This window comes from Anolis sagrei, chromosome 4, assembly GCF_037176765.1.
Source record: "Anolis sagrei isolate rAnoSag1 chromosome 4, rAnoSag1.mat, whole genome shotgun sequence".
NCBI classification, from domain to species: domain Eukaryota; kingdom Metazoa; phylum Chordata; class Lepidosauria; order Squamata; family Dactyloidae; genus Anolis; species Anolis sagrei.
In genome coordinates, this window is record NC_090024.1 from 246,980,037 (window position 1) to 247,001,800 (window position 21,764).

Consider the following 21,764-nt stretch of genomic DNA (forward strand, 5'->3'; position numbering starts at 1 on the left):
CATCCCTGTCACTGGCACAAAGCCCACACTCTCTGGGCACTCCTTTTTGGGGGGAAATCCTGGTGTGATCAGGCAAGGATTGCCAAAGGAAGGGGAAAAGCAAGAGAAAAGCATACACCTCTCCCCACACACCCAAAAGCAAGAGCTCCCTGATGATCCAAAACTCCTCCTGGAGAGGAAGTCCTAACAGAGGAGCTGCAGGAAAAGGGCCGCCTGGGTCCATATGTCCCCCATATCCACAACCATTGAGCACCCCCCCCCCTCACCTGTCCAGAGGCAAAGCCGTCATCTTTTTCCTCCTCGAACTCGCTGCTTTCCAGGCTCTCGATCAGGACCTCTTCAGCTTCCATCAGCTGCTGCCTGTGGGGCATAAATGGGGAAGGGGGGTTGTCTCTGCCTCCATCTCCCCAGCAGTATTATTATTAGCTTTATTTATACCCCACTTTTCTCCCTTGGGGACTCGAGGCAGCTAAGAATCCCACACTTAGTCAAGTTTTCAATGCACAATACAAAATTCATTAGGAACAATGTGGTAAAGTGGATTAAAATACAATAAAAAAGGTAAAAGTTTCCCCTGACATTAAGTCTATAGTTGTGTCTGACTCTGAGGGTTGGTGCTCATCTCCATTTCACATCCGAAGAGCCAGCGTTGTCCATAGACGCCTCCAAGGTCATGTGACCGGCATGACTGCATAGAGCCCCGTTATCTTCCCTATTATTGATCTACTCACATTTGCATGTTTTTGAACTGCTAGGTTCTCAGGAGCTGGGGCTAATAGCGGAAACTCACCCTGCTCCCCAAATTTGGACCACTGACCTTTCAGTCAGCAAGTTCAGCAATAATTACACTTAATTGTCGAAGGCTTTCATGGCCGGAATCACTGGGTTGTTGTAGGTGCACTTATTTGCAGATATTGTTGGCAATATTGGTCACTCTTTAGTCGAGGATACCAGTGGTGTTTACTAGCCCACCTATTGTCAGCTGCATCCATCTCAAAGATTTTGTCTCTAATTGCCTACTTGTTCAAGTGCATGAGGGTTATTGACCCATCAATACAGAAGGAGAAGGGCTAACCAGTATTGGGGCCAACCTCCCCACTTATATGTCACCCCAGTGGGATTAGTAGTTATAACAAAATAGTAATAATAATAATATAAATAACAATAATGATATATAATAATATGACTCCCCCACAATACCTTTTCATTGCCATCTCATTCAGGGTTTTTATCATTTTATTTCGTGCAATTGGCCCGCCCACTGTATTTTATTTTCCATTATGTTATTTTGTACTGTTTATTTTACTTGATTGGTCTATTATTTTATTGTGATGTTATTTGCTTGTGGATTTCAAGGAAGAGACCATGAAAATGAACAAAATCTGGCTACCAGTATTAAAAAACTCTAAAATTACAACAGCAAAACAACAGAGAGGAAACAACCAGGCACAGATTAACACTTCCCAGCAAGAGATTTTCCCAGACTCAGACAGGCCTTCAAATGCTAATGAAGGTGATCAGTTGAAACATTCACACCTAGCTGCAGCAGGGAAGAGCTCCTTGCCCCACCCCAGCCTTTCCACAGATATATAAACCCATTGTCCTAATTCCAACAGACCTCACCACCTCTGAGGATGCTTGCCATAGATGCAGGCGAAACATCAGGAGAAATGCCTCTAGAACATGGCCCTATAGCCCGAAAAAACCCACAAGAACCTAAAATGGAAAGTAATGCTGGAACATGGGTGAAAAAGAGATGGGGCGTTTGTGGAAAACATACGAGCAGACCTAAAATGTAAAGGTATGCTGCAGTTCTTACCGGTCTGGTCTCCGGCCCAGAAGGAGCCCACTGTGGTCCCTCTTCATGGGCAGCTGTGGCTGCAGGTGGTGTCTGCGTGGGGGCCTCCCCTGGGAGGGCAGCGGAGTGTGGCTGCTGCTGAAGGAAAGATCACAAGCAAAGCAGTCAGCCTGGCCTCCTCTGTGTGTGATCAAAGGAAAGCGAGCGCTTCCCTCCCCCCACCCCCCCCAAGCCAGGCAGGGCCCCTCACCTGAGCACAAAGTCTGACTCGGAGCCCTCGGAGTCCACCTGCCCCTTCGGCTGGAGGCCCCCCTTTGCCTGGCCCTTGACCCTGAGGGCCGTGGAGGTCAGCAGTGGGGTCTGCATGCGGCTGCTGATTCTGCTGGAGGGGAGGCTGGCATCAATAGCCTGCAGCTCAGAGGAGGAAGACCCTGGCAAAGAGTGGCAAGGGAGATGGTTACCCACCAGAAGACCCTGCGCACCACTCCCTCCCAAGCCACAGGGGCAACTCCATGGGGGGGGGGGGCACACATCCCTCCACCCACCGTCCAGGCGGCTCCTCTTGGCGGCTGACTTGGGCCGCTCCTCTGCCTGGGGGCTCAGGGAACGCTGGTAGACCAGGAAGGAGGTCCAGTGGGGCTCCTCAGGCTGAGCAGCCGGGCAGAACCTCTTCAGGTAGGACAAGCTGCAAGGGAGAGGGAGGGGGCATGGTGGGGGACATCCAGGCATTAACTGTCATGGAAAGGAAATGAGGAAAGCTTGACCGCTGCCCCCCAAAATAGGTCTCACTTGAAGGGCACTCACAGGAGGGCCTTGTCGGGATGCATCAGTCGTGGGGAGAACTCGCTCAGCAGCTCCAGGAAGGGCAGGTGGACCAGGCCCAGCTGGGCGCTCGGGGAAGCCGCCTCCTGGAAGGCAAACTTGATCCCTGCCCTGAGAAGGAAGGAGAAAGAGGAGATGGAGGTGGAGTGGCAGCAGCAGCAGGAAAGGTGTCTCAACTCTCAGCAGCTGACCACCCACCCCTCGCTTCCACCCCACACAAATGTGTAGACTTACTGCAAAAGAGACAAAACTTCCATTTATTGTCAAAGGCCGAAATCACTGCGTTGTTGTAGGTTTTTTTGAGCTATATGGCCCTGTTCTAGAGGCATTCTTTCCTGACGTTTCGCCTGCATCTATGGCAAGCATCCTCAGAGGTAGTGAGGTCTGTTGGAAACTAGGGAAAAGGGTTTATATATCTGTGGAATGACCAGGGTGGGACAAAGGACTCTTGTCTGTTGGAGCTAGGTGTGAATGTTTCAATTGACCACCTTGATGAGCATTTGATGGCCTGGCAGTTTTTTGGTGTGGCTTGTTAGTGCCTGGGGCAATCTTTTGTTGAGAGGTGATTAGATGTCCCTGATTGTTTCCTCTCTGTTGTTGTGCTGTTGTAATTTTAGAGTTTTTTAAAATACTAGTAGCCAGATTTTGTTCATTTTCATGGTTTCCTCCTTTCTGTTGAAATCGTCCACCTGCTTCTTGTGGATTTCAATGGCTTTTCTGTGTAGTCTGACCAAGAACAAGCCACGAGAGTAAAGACAAAGATCCACCCAGAGGAACAAAATCTGGCTACCAGTATTTTAAACACTCTAAAATTACAACAGCAAAACAACAGAGAGGAAACAAACAAGGACATCTAATCACCTCTCAACAAAAGATTGCCCCAGGCACTGCCAGGCCATCAAATGCCAATCAAGGTGGTCAGTTGAAACATTCACACTTAGCTCCAACAGGCAGGAGCTCTTTGTCCCACCCTGGTCATTCCACAGATATATAAACCCCTTTTTCCTTGTTCCAACAGACGTCACTACCTCTGAGGATGCTTGCCATAGATGCAGGCGGAAAGTCAAGAGAGAATGCCTCTAGAACATGTTGTCGAAGGCTTTCATGGCCAGAATCACTGGGTTGTTGTAGGTTTTTTCGGGCTATATGGCCATGGTCTAGAAGCATTCTCTCCTTCCACCCAGAGAAAAAGTGTTCTTGCCATACATCAAGGGAACCACTGACCGCAAAGGGAAGCTGATGAGGAAACACAACATACAAACAATCTACAGACCCACCAAGAAAATCCAACAAATGCTCCGTTCAGCAAAGGACAAGAGGGATCCTCTCACCTCTGCAGGAGTCTACCATTGTATACCATGCAGCTGTGGACAAGTCTACAGAGGGACCACTAAACACAGCGCCCAGACACGCATCAAGGAACATGAAAGGCACTGCAGACTGATTCAGCCAGAGAAGTCAGCCATAGCAGAGCACCGAGGAACCAACCTGGACACAGCCTATGATTTGAGAACACAGAAATGCTGGACCACTCCAACAACCACCATGTCAGACTACGCAGAGAAGCCATTGAAATCCAGAAGAAGCATGTGGACAATTTCAACAGAAAGGAGGAAACCATGAAAATGAACAAAATCTGGCTGCCAGTATTAAAAAACTCTAAAATTAGAACAGCACAAAAACAGAGAGGAAACAAACAAGGACATTTAATCACCTCTCAACAAAAGTTTGCTCTAGGCACTGCCAGGCCATCAAATGCTAATCACGGTGGTCAGTTGAAACATTCACACCTAGCTCCAGCAGAAAAGAGTCCTTTGTCTCACCCTTGTCATTCCACAGATATATAAACCCATTTTCCTAGTTCCAACAGACCTCACTACCTCTGAGGATGCTGCCATAGATGCAGGAGAAACGTCAGGAGAGAATGCCTCTAGACCATGGCAATATAGCCTGAAAAAAACCACAACAACCCAAAACTTCAATTCCTGAGTATACTAAGCTGGAAGAATTAGGGAAAGCAAACTCTTCGGTTACGTATTTTTGTCTTAGCGTCACGTCTGTGTATGAGGAACTCTAGTTATCTGAGCAACTCTGGAGCTTGTCTGATTTGAAGAGCAGACAGGCAAAGAGAAGCATGTTTTTAAAACCAGGAAAGCTTTTTATCCCTTGTTTAGCAATATAAATCACAAACTGTATAAAACAAGATCTCTCCTCTTTATTCACAATGATTTTTTCAATATACCTCACTCTCCAACAAAACAGCAACAAAACCAACCCACATAGTTTTATATTTGCTACCCCAAGTTATATAAATATTAACAAATCAACTATTGCGTTAATTCATTCCTGCTGTTTGGGATTTTTTAAATAGTTGTATCAGATTATGAATTCTCTGATAGTTTTATCAGCCACGGAAACTTGTCTAAGTCATCCTGACTTCACAAGGAATCATGAATATGTTTAACTTATATACAAACTAGCTGTCCCCTGCCACGCGTTGCTGTGGCCCAGTCTGTTGATCTGGCAAATAAAGTAATGAGAAAGTGTTGGTTTCTAATACATTTAATGTCTTTCTGCTTGTGGGTAAACAGTATTTCTTCCTTGTATTGTCGAAGGCTTTCATGGCTGGAATCACTCAGTTCTTTTGGGTTTTTTCGGGCTGTATGGCCATGTTCTAGAGGCATTTCTCCTGACGTTTCGCCTGCATCTATGGCAAGCATTCTCAGAGGTCACCTCTGAGGATGCTTGCCATAGATGCAGGCGAAACGTCAGGAGAAATGCCTCTAGAACATGGCCATACAGCCCGAAAAAACCCAAAAGAACTGAGTATTTCTTCCTGTTTGTCAGTGTTGATGTGGACAGTGTCTAGTTTGCCTACTCTGGAACATGCAAGATATCACTGTCCTTCTTTAGGGGTCCCTTTCAAATCTATGATACTATATCTGTGTGTGTGTGAATCATATCTATCTATATCTCTGGCTGGATGGCTCTTTGTCAGGAGGGCTTTGATTACGTTTTCTTGCCCTGGTGAAGGGAGTTGGACTGGATGGTCTTAAGTATTTTCTGTTGGTCATGGGGGTTCTGTGTGGGAAGTTTGCCCCGATTCTGTCATTTGTGGGGTTCAGAATGCTCTTTGATTGTAGGTGAACTGTGAATGCCAGTGACTACAACTCCCAAATGTCAAGGTCTATTTCCCCCAAACTCCATCTGTGTTCATATTTGGGCGTATTGAGTGTTTGTGCCAAGTTTGGTCCAGATCCATCATTGTCCAGTGCTCTCTGGATGTAGGTGAACTACAACTCCCAAACTCAAGGTCAATGCCCACCAAACCCTTCCAGTGTTTTCTGTTGGTCATGGGAGTTCTGTATGCCAAGTTTGGTTCAATTCCATCATTGATAGAGTTCAGAATGCTCTTTGATTGTAGATGAACTATAAATCCCAGCAACTACAACTCCCAAATGACAAAATCATAATTTTTTGGGCGATGGTCACTCCTTGTGTTGTGAGACATTTTGTTGCCAAATTTAGTGTGATTTTGTTCATTGGTTCTTTTGTTTTTAAGGTATTCATTATGCACAGAGCATTTACTGTATATTCTGGCATATAAGACTACTTTTTAACCCACGAAAATCTTCTCAAAAGTCAGGGGTCGTCTTATATGCAGGGGTAGTCTTATACGCCAGGAGTCGTCTTATAGAGTGGGTGCTGAAACTTCCAATCCGGATTGGAGAATCTGTGGATGCTGCATATTGTGGGGGGAACTCAAAATTGGCAGTGCCGACTGTATGAAAGCATTAAGGGCGACGGTGTACAAATATGATAGAAGAAAATCAATTCATCAGGATTCGTGGATGTAGTGCAGTCCTGAGAACAAGCCCTATGAGGAGCGGCTTAGGGAACTGGGCATGTTTAGCCTGAAGAAGAGAAGGCTGAGAGGAGATATGATAGCCATGTATAAATATGTGAGAAGAAGCCACAGGGAGGAGGGAGCAGATCAAGGGTCTGAAGAACAAGCCCTATGAGGAGCGGCTTAGGGAACTGGGCATGTTTAGCCTGAAGAAGAGAAGGCTGAGAGGAGATATGATAGCCATGTATAAATATGTGAGAGGAAGCCACAGGGAGGAGGAGGGAGCAAGCTTGTTTTCTGCTTCCCTGGAGACTAGGACGCAATGGAACAATGGCTTCAAACTACAAGAGAGGAGATTCCATCTGAACATGAGGAAGAACTTCCTGACTGTGAGAGCCGTTCAGCAGTGGAACTCTCTGCCCCAGAGTGTGGTGGAGGCTCCTTCTTTGGAAGCTTTTAAGCAGAGGCTGGATGGCCATTTCTCAGGGGTGATTTGAATGCAATATTCCTGCTTCTTGGCAGAATGGGGTTGGACTGGATGGCCCATGAGGTCTCTTCCAACTCTTTGATTCTATGATTCTATGATGGTGGGGTGAAGGGGAGATATAAGTGAAGGGCGGAGTATGGAAAAAAGAGTGGCTCTGAGCCCAGAAAAACACACCTCTTTTACCTGTCTGGCCTGCCCGTGTATCCTATTACTGCACCTTCTCCTCTGCCTCTCAGATCTTGCTCCTGAAGACTGCAGTGAAGTGGTGCAGGTGCGAGATCTGAGAGGCACAGAAGGAAGTAAAGTAATAGGAAAATTACCATATTGAAATCAAATGTGGTGCTCTTAAATTTTTATTTGGTGTGCGTTGGAAGAGGGATAGTCTTATACAGCGAGTATATCCCAAACTCTATATTTTAACTGGAAAAGTTTGGGTCGTCTTATACGCCCAGTCGTCTTATATGTCGGAATATACGGTAAATATATATACATATAGATTGTAATGGCTTCCTCACTTGTGCAGAGCCACAAGGGCCGAGCGGTTCTGGAGCTGGTGCAGCCCAAAGAGCAGGGAGAAGCGCCGCGCCAATTCCCGGATCTCCTGGAAGGCCTCCGACTCCATGCCTGCGGGCCCTTGTTCCAGAAGCAGCTCGGTCAGCAGCTGAGAGAAGAGGAGAAAGTGGGTTCCTCACTGGCCGCCAGCCAGGCACCCCTCCCTCGCCCCATGCCGATTCCGTCCCAAATACCTGCTGCAGGCTGAGGAGCAGGGTCTGGGCCCACTCTGTCCGGTCGATCTGGCGGGCCCGGTTCAGCGTCTCCTTGATGATGTCCCCGTAGTCATTGTAGTACTGGAACAGCAAAAGAGCCGAGAATCAGGCAGAGGTCCGCGCCTATCTTGGAGGCTGCCGCCACTTCATAGAATCATAGAATCAGAGTTGGAAGAGACCTCATGGGTCATCCAGTCCAACCCCATTCTGCCAAGAAGCAGGAACATCGCATTCAAATCACCCCCAACAGATGGCCATCCAGCCTCTGTTTCAAAGCTTCCAAAGAAGGAGCCTCCACCACACTCCGGGGCAGAGAGTTCCACTGCTGAACGGCTGTCACAGTCAGGAAGTTCTTCCTCATGTTCAGATGGAATCTCCTCTCTTGTAGTTTGAAGCCATTGTTCCCTTGCGTCCTAGTCTCCAGGGAAGCAGAAAACAAGCTTGCTCCCTCCTCCTCCCTGTGGCTTCCTCTCACATATTTATACATGGCTATCATCATGTCTCCTCTCAGCCTTCTCTTCTTCAGGCTAAACATGCCCAGCTCCTTAAGCCGCTCCTCATAGGGCTTGTTCTCCAGACCCTTGATCATTTTAGTCGCTCTCCTCTGGACACATTCCAGCTTGTCAATATCTCTCTTCAATTGTGGGGCCCAGAATTGGACACAATATTCCAGGTATGGTCTAACCTCCTCCTCCTTTGCAGCCTGAAGCCACATGGGGCTCTGATGCCTAGGGCCGTGATGGCGAACCTATGACACGCGTGTCACTACTGACACGCGTAGCCATTTCTACTGACACGCGCCTGCCGGATATTATTTGTTTATTTATTTTATGCCATTTAAAAAAATAAAAAATAATAAAAAAATAAAAAAAATAAAAAAGAAATAGGAAAGAAATTATTATTTTGCAATGTTACCTAAATATTAAGGAGTTTCATATTTAAACTGAATGATAAATATTATTACTTTGCTATATTATTCAAATATTAAAATGCATTCAGTTAAATGTCAAATTTAAAAATATTTAATTATTATTAATATTTAGGTAACATTGCAAAATAATATTGGTTTATTTAATTATTAAGGAAACGAATATTATTTTGCATTGTTCCCTAAATATTAAGGAGTTACGTATTTAAATTAAATTAAATGATAAATAATACTTTGCTAGATTACTCAAATATTTCAGAATGCCTTACATGAAATGGTAAATTGAATTTTAATTTGACATTTAATTTAATGCATTTTAAATATTTTTAAATATATGCCTATATATATATAGATATATACATGCCTTAAATGAAATGGTAAATTAAATAACAAAATATTATTTTGCAATGTTACTTTATTGTTATTGCATTATTATTATTATTAGAAATACATTAAATAGCATATTAAATGCTAGAAATACATTTAAATTAAATTAAAAATAAATAATATTTTGTTGGGTTTTTAAAATTATATTTTTATTAAACACTCCAAAAAGGGTATTATTTACATAAAGAGAGGTAGAACAACATGATAAGAGAGAAAGTGGGAATTACAATTATATATTTTTTGTTAATTTAAACTAAATATTGCGAAATTATGGTTTTTTTTCTTGAAGTGACACACCACCTGAATTATGCTCAGTTTTTTGGCCAATTTTGACACACCACGCTCAAAAGGTTGCCCATCACTGGCCTAGGGTCTCAGAGGAGGGGGGAAAGGGGCACGGGATCTCTTAGCAATGGGGCAAGGGAGCCCTCCTCCCAAATGCCAGCCAGTCCCCCCAGTTCAGCCTGGTTTGGGGTCTCCACAGAAGCAGGCAAGGCAGCAGAGGCAGCCTGGAGCTGTCAAGAAATATTTAAAACTAGCTTGGGGACCCGGCGTTGCCCGGGTTATTAGAGAAAGTGGGTAATGGCGGTTCTGTATGCCAAGTTTGGTCTTTATTGGTCTTTGGATAATGGCAGCATTATTTTCAGGAAGTGAGTGAAGGTACTTGAAGTCCCATCATCCATGGGCCATCCTCCTACAAACAGCAGCAGGATATAGAGTGGGTCATGGGGGCTTTGTGTGCCAAGTTTGGACTTTATCAGTCATTAGATGAGGGTGGCAGTGGTGTCAGTAAGTGAGTGAAGGTATTGCAAGTCCCATCATCCAAAGTCCATCCCCTTTCAAATTGCAGCAGGATGTAGAGTGGATCATGGGGACTCTGTGTGCCAAGTGTGGTCTTGATTGGTCATTAGAAGGGGGTTGCAGCAATTTTGGAAGGGAGTGGAGGTACTTGAAGTCCCATCATCCATGGTCTGTCCTCCTCCAAACTGCACCAGGATGTAGAGTGGGTCATTGGAGCTCCATGTGGCAAGTTTAGTCTTGATTAGTCATTGGCGAGGGTCTCAGTGGTCTCAGGAGGTGAGCAACGGTACTGCAAGTCCCATCATCCATCTCCAAAGTTTTCCAAATAACACCAGGACGTAAAGTGGGTCATGAGAGGTCTATGTGCCAAGTTTGGTGTTGATCCGTCATTGGATGAGGTTTGCAGAGGTCTCAGAATGTGAGTGAAGGTACTGGAAGTTCCATCATCCATGGTCCACCCTTCTCCAAAACTGCAGCAGGATGTAGAGTGGGTCATGGGGGCTCTGTGTGCCAACTTTGGTCTTGATTGGTCATTAGATGAGTTTTGCAGTAGTCTTGGATAGTGGAGGTACTTGAGGTCCCATCATCCATGGTCTGTCATCCTCCAAACTGCTCCAGGATGTAGAGTGGGTCATTGAAGCTCCATGTGCCAAGTTTAGTCTTGATGAGTCATTGGCGAGGGTCTCAGTGGTCTCAGGAAGTGAGTGAAGTGACTGCAAGTCCCATCATCCATTGTCAAATTCTTCCAAACCGCACCAGGATGTAGAGTGAGTTATGCAGGCTCTCTGTGTAAATTGTGGTCCTGATCCATCATCGTTGGCAGTTGTAATGGTCTTAGGAAGGGAGTGCAGGTAATGCAAGTTCCATCATCCATGGTGCATCCTCCCTCAAACTGCACCTGGATGTAGAGTGCGTCATGGAGACTCAGTGTGCCAAGTTTGGTATTTATCGGTAATTGGATGAGGGTTGCAGTGGTCTGAAGAATTGAGCAGTGGTACTGCAAGTCCCATAATCCACGGTCCATCTCGGCCAAACCACACCAGGACGTAAAGTGGGTCATGAGAGGTCTCTGTGTGAAATTTGGTCCTGATCAGTCATTGGATAAGGTTAACAGCGGTCTCAGAATGTGAGTGGTGGTACTGCAAGTCCCATCATCCATGGTTCATAGTCCTCCAAACTGCAGTAGGATGTAGAGTGGGTGATGGGGGCTCTGTGTGCCTATTTCGGTCTGTATTGGTAGTGTTCTGACCCAGCCCCCGGCCTTTCCTTTCCTCTCTTTCTCATCTCGGAATGTTGGATTTGAGGCTGGCCAATCAGAGACCATATGCAAATTTCCTTCTCATGACTCCGTTTCTGTCATGAACTCTTTTCTCCACCAGGGGCTCCTCTTGAAGCTGGCCAATCAGAGACCATATGCAAATAGCACCGCTGCCCAGCCAATCGGAATGTTGGAACTTTCTGGCTGGCCAATCAGAACGCTGGCACATCCGCCGTCCGCCCTCCGCCCTCCACAATTCCTCTGTCCGATACAAACACTCTTCTTTATTATATATATAGATATAGATATAGATATAGATTGACTAGTTGCAAAAATGTGAGTCAAGCACAGAAAGGGTTAAATGGATGCAATGATTCAGCAAAAGCTGCAGTTCTATATAAGCAGGTGTACCTGTAGCTTAGTTGCACTCAGCCTGGGAGTGGTCTCTGTGGGAGGAGGGCCTCAGTGTGAGAAAGATGGCAGCCTGAGAGAGCCCTCAGTGTGAGAAGACTTTAATGGCAACAGGCCCAGACTGACAAAAGGGGTGCCTCTCTAAGCCTGGAAATAAGTGAGTTTTGCGGGGCTCTTGTGACCTGAACACTATGGAACCTGGAGGGCTGTTTGCCTACGCAGACAGTTTTAATGGTGGATTTTAAACTGTGTGTGTAATTTGATACACATTTTATGGATGTATGTTTTAATGCGTAAATCTTACGAAGTATTGCGTGTTTGGGTTGTTGTAGGTTTTTTGGGCTATATGGCCATGTTCTAGAGCAGTGATGGGCAACCTTTTGAGCTCGGTGTGTCAGAATTTGCCTTGGGTGGGGTGTCAACTTTGAGAAAAAATAATCGTAATTTTGCAATATTTATAGTTTAAATAAGAAAAATGTATATTCCATGCGGAGTTATAGAGTGAACAATGCTCAAATGTGCAGATGTTAAATTTGTAGAGCCTTTTACAAATTTAAGGATGGAATTAGATTGGCTCTTATAAGGTGTACCTCTCTGTATGCGGCCACATGTGGCCGCATGTCATCAAAAATAGCCATGTGTGTCAGTGCTGACACGCATGTCATAGGTTCACCATCACGGTTCTAGAGGCATTCTCTCCTGACGTTTCGCCTGCATCTATGGCAAGCATCCTCAGAGGTAGTGAAGTCTGTTGGAACTATAGCTCCCAGCATCCCCTAGACCAGGCCTTTTAGGAGAGGAAGATGATCCAAATGCACTGCTTCCAAGATGCAAACTTTCTTCTCCTTGGATTTATTTGAGAGCATCCCAATCCCGGCATATTTCCAATTTCCTGTTCCTGGACTGCAACTCCCAGCAATCCTCCAGATAGATAGATTAGATTGAGATAGACAAGTAGGTAGATTGATCAGGAGGACTGCTGGGAGTTGCAGTCCAAGAATAGTTAGAGAAGGAAGAAAAGGGAGAAAGAGGAAGGAAAAGAAAAGCAGGGGAAGGAAGGAAGGAAGGAAGGAAGGAGAGAGGAAGAGAAGGAAGGAAGGAGAGAAGGAAAGAAAAAAGGGAAGGAGAAAAAGAAAGGAGGAGAGAAAGAGGAAGGGAAAGAAAGGGAGGGGAAGGAAGGAAGGGAAAAGGAAGAGAAGGAGAGAAGGAAAGAAAAAAGGGAAGGAAGGAAGAAAGGAGAGAAAGAGGAAGGGAAAGAAAGGGAGGGGAAGGGAGGAGGAAGAGAAGGAAAGAAAAAAGGGAAGGAGAGATAGAAAGGAGGAGAGAAAGAGGAAGGGAAAGAAAGGGAGGGGAAGGAAGGAAGGGAAGAGAAGGAAGGAGAGAAGAAAAAAGGGAAGGAGAGAAAGAAATTAGGAGAGAAAGAGGAAGGGAAAGAAAGGGAGGGGAAGGAAGGAAGGGAAGAGAAGGAAGGAGAGAAGGAAAGAAAAAAGGGAAGGAGAGAAAGAAATTAGGAGAGAAAGAGGAAGGGAAAGAAAGGGAGGGGAAGGAAGGAAGGGAGGAGGAAGAGAAGGAAAGAAAAAAAGGGAAGGAGTGATAGAAAGGAGGAGAGAAAGAGGAAGGGAAAGAAAGGGAGGGGAAGGAAGGAAGGGAAGAGAAAGAAGGAGAGAAGGAAAGAAAAAAGGGAAGGAGAGAAAGAAATTAGGAGAGAAAGAGGAAGGGAAAGAAAGGGAGGGTAAGGAAGGAAGGGAAGAGGAAGAGAAGGAGAGAAGGAAAGAAAAAAGGGAAGGAAGGAAGAAAGGAGAGAAAGAGGAAGGGAAAGAAAGGGAGGGTAAGGAAGGAAGGGAAGAGGAAGAGAAGGAGAGAAGGAAAGAAAAAAGGGAAGGAAGGAAGAAAGGAGAGAAAGAGGAAGGGAAAGAAAGGGAGGGGAAGGAAGGAAGGGAAGAGGAAGAGAAGGAGAGAAGGAAAGAAAAAAGGGAAGGAAGGAAGAAAGGAGAGAAAGAGGAAGGGAAAGAAAGGGAGGGGAAGGAAGAAAGGGAGGAGGAAGAGAAGGAAAGAAAAAAAAGGGAAGGAGTGATAGAAAGGAGGAGAGAAAGAGGAAGGGAAAGAAAGGGAGGGGAAGGAAGGAAGGTAAGAGGAAGAGAAGGAAGGAGAGAAAGAAAGAAGAGGAAGAGGAAGGGAAAGAAAGGGAGAGGATGGAAAGAGAGAAGGAAAGAAAAAAGGGAAGGAGAGAAAGAAAGGAGGAGAGAAAGAGGGAGGGAAGGCTGACCACAGCAACGTGGACAGCTAGTCTTCTGCTAAAAAGGATGGCCAAAACTTTCCAAACGGGTTAGTTTGTCTCTGGTCAAACAGTCGAACCCTTCCACATATCTAGCATTTACGGATCTATCGAAGAGGGGAGGTTGGGGAAGCAGGCCTCTCGGACAGTGGGCTATAGAAAGATCTGTCCACCTGTCCACCAGGCCTCTGGAACTGAAGGATTCTTTTTTTCTCTTCCACAGAAAGCAAAGGGCAGAAAGAGAAGAAGACAAGCAGGGAGAGGGGGAGGTTAGGATTCTCTAGAAGTGACCGGGAAGAACAACAACACTGGAAACTTCTTGGGAAAAGCTGGGAAGGGGCATTATGGGTGGGATGCAGACCCCAGTTCCCATCGGCTGTGTTCTTTGTGGCCAGTAGAGGAGCTGACCCCTTCCAGAGGACCCTTTGCAGGCAAGAAAGCAAGCCAGGAGGCACTGGAGGGGCCTCAGACAGGGAACAGCCCCCACATAGAGACATACCGCCCATGGCAGGCTCCAGGATTGGCCCAGATGGGCATCCCTCCCTCCTGCTCACACACACCTTGGCGTAGTACTTGAAGACATCCGAGGCAGCGCTCAGCTCCAGCACCCCATAGATGACCAGCTTGCAGAACCCAGCCAGGAGGTTGCGGCGCTGGTGCAGGCGCTCAATGTGGAGCGCCTCGCTGTCCTCCTCTTCGCCCACAATGCTGTCTGAAGCCCAAAAGTGGAAAGAGGGGGGAAGAGAGTGTGGTCGTGTCCATCCCCGCTCATCCCAGGCTCCACACCCCCCCCCCCCCAAAAAAAAAGCAGGGCTACCCCTCCCTGACCTTGATCCTGGCAGTGGTTGAAGACGTGGTCTACCAGGAACCCCGACATCTGAGAGTGCAGAGCCGGGTCCGCTTGATAGGTCAGAGACGCCAGGCCCTCATTGCTTCCTCCTCCTCCTCCTCTTTGGGTCGACTGTGGGCTGAAGATGAGGAGGAGGTCGCTGAGGAGCACAAACGCCTGGGAGGGAGACAAGGAAGCCAGGGACAGCAGTGGCCACCAATAAATAATAATAATAATTTGACAGACAAGATTAGTACACAGCAAACAAGATCACGACGCTGGCTTTTGTATTCAATCCCACATTGGAGACTTCCCAAGTGTCTAGGGCTCTCTGATGTATGAGCAAATAATACATGCGGATCTGAGTAGGGTGGCCTTCTGCAGCTGACAGGTGGGGATTTGGTCTGCGCCGATTGTTTTTAAGTGTAGACCAAGGCCTTGAGGCACTGCACCCCCTTGACTGGCTTGTGCCAGAGTCTTGCAGTTTGATCTTTATTATTATTATATTATTATTATTATTATTATTATTATTATTACTACTACTACTATGGATTGGGCCCTCTGGTGGCGCAGCGGGTTAAACTGCTGCCTGATCTTTATTATTATTATGACTATTATGTGATTGGGCCCTCTGATGGTGCAGCGGGTTAAACCGCTGCCTGATCTTTATTAGTATCATTATGGCTATTATGTGATTGGGCCCTCTGATGGTGCAGCAGGTTAAACCGCTGCCTGATCTTTATTAGTATTATTATTATTAATATTATGTGATTGGGCTCTTTGATGGTGCAGTGGGTTAAACCGCTGCCTGATCTTTATTTATTATTATTATTATGACTATTATGTGATTGGGCCCTCTGGTGGCGCAGCGGGTTAAACCACTGCCTGATCTTTATTATTTATTATTATTATGACTATTATGTGATTGGGCCCTCTGGTGGCACAGCGGGTTAAACCGCTGCCTGATCTTTATTATTTATTATTATTATGACTATTATGTGATTGGACCCTCTGGTGGCGCAGCGGGTTAAACCACTGCCTGATCTTTATTATTTATTATTATTATGACTATTATGTGATTGGGCCCTCTGATGGCGCAGCGGGTTAAACTGCTGCCTGATCTTTATTAATTATTATGACTATTATGTGATTGGGCCCTCTGATGGCGCAGCGGGTTAAACTGCTGCCTGATCTTTATTATTTATTATTATTATGACTATTATGTGATTGGGCCCTCTGGTGGCGCAGCGGGTTAAACTGCTGCCTGATCTTTATTATTATTAATCATTATTATTATTATTATTATGACTATTATGTGATTGGGCCCTCTGATGGCGCAGCGGGTTAAACCGCTGCCTGATCTATATTATTATTATTATTATTATTATTATTATTAATGGCTATTATGTGATTGGGCCCTCTGGTGGCGCAACGGGTTAAACCGCTGAGCTTCTGAACTTGCGAACCAAAAGGCTGGTTGTTTGAACCCGGGGGAGCAGGGGGAGCTCCTGCTTTTAGTCGCAGCTTCTGCCAACCTAGCAATTCAAAAACATGCACATTCGAGTAGATCAGTAGGTACCACCTTGGCAGGAAGGGAGTAGCGCTCCATGCAGTCATGCTGGCCACATGAACTTGGAGGTGTCTATGGACAATGCTGGCTCTTTGGCTTAGAAACTGAGCGCACACACACACCCAAATCAGACACATCTAGACTTAGTGTCAGAGGAAACCTTTACTTTTAATTATGTGACCAATATCTCTTTCTCTCTCTAGCTGTCTAATAATCAACCCTTATTATGATGCTCTCCCTATCTGTCGCCTGATCTTTATTATTATTATTATTATTATTAATAATTATAATTATTACTATTATGTGATTGGGCATTCTGATGGTGCAGCAGGTTAAACTGCTGCCTGATCTTTATTATTATTATTATTATTATTATTATTATTATTATTATTATTATTATGTGACTTAAGACACTGAAGGCTTCTATCACGGCAGAAGTGCAAGAAGCAAAACGGTGATGTTTGGAGCCTCCCTGCTTTTGTGGGCAAGGCCAGCAGAGGCCCAGTAGCCATCCTCCCTCCTCCCTCTCCAGCATGGGGCAAGTCTTGGCCCTGCCTGTCACTCACCTGCTCCTGGACCTTGGAATCCACATCCATGAGGCAATTCTGGCAAAGAGAGCAGAAGGACTCCACTTTCTCTTTGAGGTTCAGCAACTGCTCCTTGGGAGGGAAGGGGGAGCAGAAAGGGGTGTCAGCAAAGTCGGGGGGGGGAGCGATATGACAAAAGGGACACCTGGCACAGCCACGCTCATTCACCTGGCTGGGAGGAAGCTCAGCGGCCGAACCTGAGAGATGGGCCAGTTCCCAGAGCAGGGAGAAGTGGGAGCAGGTCAAGGCCGAGGTCACCACCTGCGAGGAGAGAAGGAAGGAGGCAGGCAGGGGACAGTCCACTTCACCTTTTCTCTCTGGGGAAGCCCAACAATGGGGTGTGGACGGGGTGAAAGTGGGGTGCAGATGGAGTGCCTGCATCTCCCCCTCCCTCCATCAGTGCCCAAGTGAGTGAAGACCCTTCACCCTTCGTCACTCTACCTCCTGGGGGACCTCTCTTGTGTCCACTGCATGGTGGAGGAGGCGCATGCAGGGATCAAAGAAACCCCACGGAGTCAGATCGTGAGCACTGTGGGCAAGACAGCAAAATAATAACAACAACAAGAGAATCAGAGAATTCTAGAGTTGGAAGAGACCTGGTGGGCCATCCAGTCCAACTTCACAACTCAAGAGAGATATTGACAATCTGGAATGTGTCCAGAGGAAGAGGGCGACTCAAATGATCAAGGGTCTGGAGAACAAGCCCTATGAGGAGCGGCTTAAGGAGCTGGGCATGTTTAGCCTGAAGAAGAGAAGGCTGAGAGGAGATATGATAGCCATGTATAAATATGCGAGAGGAAGCCACAGGGAGGAGGAGGGAGGGAGCTTGTTTTCTGCTTCCTTGGAGACTAGGACGCAATGGAACAATGGCTTCAAACTACAAGAGAGGAGATTCCATCTGAACATGAGGAAGAACTTCCTGACTGTGAGAGCCGTTCAGCAGTGGAACTCTCTGCCCCGGAGTGTGGTGGAGGCTCCTTCTTTAGAAGCTTTTAAACAGAGGCTGGATGGCCATCTGTCAGGGGTGCTTTGAATGCAATACTCCTGCTTCTTGGCAGAATGGGGTTGGACTGGATGGCCCAGGAGGTCTCTTCCAACTCTAGGATTCTATGCCAAGAAGCAGGAAAATGACATTCAAAACACTCCCAACAGATGGCCATCCAGTCTCTGCTTAAAATTATTTTAAAACTAAGCATAATAAATGGCAAATTCAATGCCCCTCACACACACACACACACACACACACATATAATATACCACGGAAAAATTTGGTTCTAAACTCGTTTTGTTTTTAGGGGGCCCTTGCATTTTGTTTTTATTAATAATTCCAAAATTTTCCTTTTAAAAATTTCGAAATATACGAAATTTTGTATAATTACAAATCGATTCATTAATGGCGGACGCGATTGCGCAATATGCTAATAAACCCTCCAAATGGGACAGGGGGGACTTCTGAAGCTTCCCTCTCCCTCTGTTGTTGACTGTTGGTGTGATAAAACAAACAACAACTATAAAACTTGCACCAGACATGCGAAAATAATTACGAAATAATTACGAAATAAATTGAAAAAATTGTTTCGAATCTAATTTACTCCTCACACTATTCCTGCATGGCTCAATGTTGGATCGTAAGCTAATTTAAATGCGAATTAATAACGAATTACGAAATTAACGAATGAAAACGCCCAAACCTAATATATATGTATCTCACATATCTAAATCAATAACATATAACTGTAGAGAGAGTTCCACTGCTGGAGCTAGGTGTGAATGTTTCAACTGACCACCTTAATTAGCATTTGAAACATTCACACCTAGCTCCAGCAGACAAGAGTCCTTTGTCCCACCCTGGTCATTCCTCAGATATATAAACCCTTTTTCCTAGTTCCAACAGACCTCACTACCTCTGAGGATGCTTGCCATAGATGCAGGCGAAACGTCAGGAGAAATGCCTCTAAAACATGGCCATATAGCCCAAAAAACCTATAACAACCCAGTGATTCCGGCCATGAAAGCCTTCGACAATAAAATAATACAATTTATTTATTATCTGATGGCCCAACGACAGATGTGGCTCCTCCCTTTAACCCACCATTCAGAAGCCATAAATATGACAAGGCCAATCCAATCTCCTCCACAACCTCTTCTGAACACCCCTCCAAAAACAAAGGCAGGTGGGCTCCCAAGTGGAACAGAGTGGCACCGGCGCCTCATTAACTCACCTGTAGAGGATGGCAATGCGCTTCAGAGTGGCAGCCATGCTGTAAGCATCCTCTTCTTCCAAGAAGGAAGTCTGAGACAAGGAAGGAGAGGAGGGGATCACTCCTTGCTCCTCCTTGCAAGGAGACCCCCACCCAAACCACACCTGTCACCCTCCTCCTCCTCTTCTTCCCACCTTTAAGAATAAAGCAGCATTTATCAACTTTCCTGATAACACATCCCCTTAATACAGTTCCTCATGTTGTTCTGCCCCCCCCCCCCAACCATAATATTATTTTCACTGCTACTTCATAACCTGCCCGAGCTCTTAGACCTCGGGGGAGGCTCTCCTTTCGCCCTTGCCATTATCGCAGGTTCGTCTTGTAAGCACAAGGGAGAGAGCCTTCTCCTCTGTGGCCCCCCGACTCTGGAACTCATTGCCCGGTGAGATTAGAAACTTTCAAGAGGGATTTCAAAGCCTGGCTTTTTTGATGCGCTTTTGGAGAGTAGCCAACCTATCATAAACACATGTGGCTCCCCCTCAACCATTTTTGACCCTATATTCCCCACCTGTATGAATGTCTATATCAGCATTTCTCAACCTGGGAGTCAGGACCCCTGAGGGGGTCGTGAGGGGTTGTCAGAGGGGTTGCCAAAGATCATCAGAAAACATGTTGTCATGGGGGTTCTGTGTGGGAAGTTTGGCCCAATTCTATCGTTGGTGAGATTCAAAATGCTATTTGATTGTAGGTGAACTATAAATCCCAGCAACTACAACTCCCAACGGTCAAGGTCTATTTTCCACAAACTCCACCAGTGTTCACATTTGGGCATACTGAATATTCGTGTAGAGTTTGGTCCAGATCCATCATTGTTTGAGCCCACAGTGATCTCTGGATGTAGGTGAACTACAACTCCAAAACCAAAGGACACTCACTGCCCACCAAACCCTTCCAGTTTTTCTGTGGGTCATGGGAGAACTGCGTGGCAAGTTTGGTTCAATTCCATCGTTGGTGGGGTTCAGAATCCTCTGTGAGTGTAGATGAACTATAAATCCCAGCAACTACAACTCCCAAATGACAAAATCCATTTTTTTTTTAGTGAAGGACATACATTGGGTTGTTAGGTGTCTTGTGTGCATTCTTTTCATTCTGTCCCTCTTGCATGGTGGGCCCACACTTCCTCCCACCCCATTCCTCACCCAAGCCTTGGTACCTGGAGCAGCTCTTTGGCTTTGTGCTGGAACTTGTCTGCCAGGTGGTCCACCAGGCGGCTGCGGGCAAAGTCTGCGCGGCTGAAGAAGGGCAGCTCCGGGCGGCAGAGCAGGTGAAGAGCGCGGGAGGCGGCTCCCAGCACCTCTGGATCTGAGTGCTTCTCCACCACCTCCCGCAACTGCACCAGGAGCAGCTCTAGGTACTTGGGGGGCACAGAGAGAGAGAGAGGGAGGAGACATGGGACTGAAGTGTTAAGAGGGAGGGCTGCGAGGGAAACTATAGGGCCCTAATGCCTTTCTGCCCTCCCCTCTGGGAGAGAAGGGAGCTCAAGACCAAGTGGGGCCCAGAACTCACACCAGGTGCCCTTCAGGCCCAAACTGCAGCCCCTCTGTGGGACTTGGGCAGTGGCAGGAAGGCCCTTATTTATTTATTTAAGAATAATAATAATAACTTTATTTTTATATCCGGAGCCCCCGGTGACACAGTGCTGCTGCTCTGGCCAAGGTGAATGGAGAGGGGGCTATTATTATTTATTATTTATTATTATTACAGGTGAAGACAGTTCCATCTTGTCTCCTGTGCTTTACTAATATAATATAATATAATATAATATAATGTAATATAATATATTGTATATACATATAATATTTATAATATTATAATGTAATACAATATAATACTACTACTAATAATAATAATACAATATTATAATTATATATTTTATATTACATGTAATATTACTAATAATATTACACTGTAATGGTGTAATACAATATAGTAAAGGTAAAAGTAATCCCCTGACATTAAGTCCAGTCATGTCTGACTCTGGGGTGTGGTGCTCCTCTCCATTTCTAAGCCGAAGAGCCAGCGTTGTCCGTAGACACCTCCAAGGTCATGTGGCCGGCATGACTGCATGGAGCGCCGTTACCTTCCCGCCAGAGCGGTATCTATTGATCTACTCACATTTGCATGTTTTCGAACTGCTAGGTTGGCAGAAGCTAGGGCTGACAGCGGAAGCTCACGCCGCTCCCCGGAATCGAACCTGCGACCTTTCGATCAACAAGCTCAGCGGCTCAGTGCTTTAACCCACTGCGCCACCGGGGGCTCCGTAATACAATATAATAATATATAATACTGATATTGTACTATGCTAATATTTTAATATATTGTATGTATATAATAATATATTATAATATAGTAATAATATGATATTATAATTATATATTTATATTACATGTAATATTACTAATAATATTACAATATAATGGTATAGCACAAAATAGTGGATTAAACCCCTGTGCCGGCAGGACTGAAGACTGACAGGTCGCAGGTTCAAATCCGGGGAGAGGCGGATGAGCTCCCTCTATCAGCTCCAGCTCCTCATACGGGGACATGAGAGAAGCCTCCCACAAGGATGATAAAAACATCAAATCATCCAGGTGTGCCCTGGGCAACGTCTTTGTAGACAGCTAATTCTCTCACACCAGAAGTGACTTGCAGTCACTCCAGACACGACAAAAAAAAATACAAAATAGTAATATTTAATACTGATATTGTACTATGCCAATAATATAATATATAGTA

The 21,764-nt window shown here is 45.6% G+C and overlaps 1 protein-coding gene across 1 annotated transcript in view; it reads right to left on the minus strand.

The window, feature by feature from the left end:
* STAG3 (STAG3 cohesin complex component) overlaps positions 1 to 21,764 on the minus strand; it is a 46,996-nt gene that overhangs the window by 2,036 nt on the left and 23,196 nt on the right. Inside the window, exons 17-30 of the mRNA XM_067467134.1 lie at positions 20,182 to 20,382; positions 18,990 to 19,060; positions 17,209 to 17,296; positions 16,936 to 17,028; positions 16,747 to 16,839; positions 14,610 to 14,787; positions 14,342 to 14,493; positions 7,701 to 7,802; positions 7,470 to 7,615; positions 2,603 to 2,731; positions 2,344 to 2,483; positions 2,049 to 2,229; positions 1,820 to 1,933; positions 267 to 360 (exon numbers count right to left, since the gene is read on the minus strand). Of these exons, the coding sequence (XP_067323235.1) occupies positions 267 to 360; positions 1,820 to 1,933; positions 2,049 to 2,229; positions 2,344 to 2,483; positions 2,603 to 2,731; positions 7,470 to 7,615; positions 7,701 to 7,802; positions 14,342 to 14,493; positions 14,610 to 14,787; positions 16,747 to 16,839; positions 16,936 to 17,028; positions 17,209 to 17,296; positions 18,990 to 19,060; positions 20,182 to 20,382 (1,782 nt within the window). The remainder of the gene's footprint in view (positions 1 to 266; positions 361 to 1,819; positions 1,934 to 2,048; positions 2,230 to 2,343; positions 2,484 to 2,602; positions 2,732 to 7,469; positions 7,616 to 7,700; positions 7,803 to 14,341; positions 14,494 to 14,609; positions 14,788 to 16,746; positions 16,840 to 16,935; positions 17,029 to 17,208; positions 17,297 to 18,989; positions 19,061 to 20,181; positions 20,383 to 21,764) is intronic.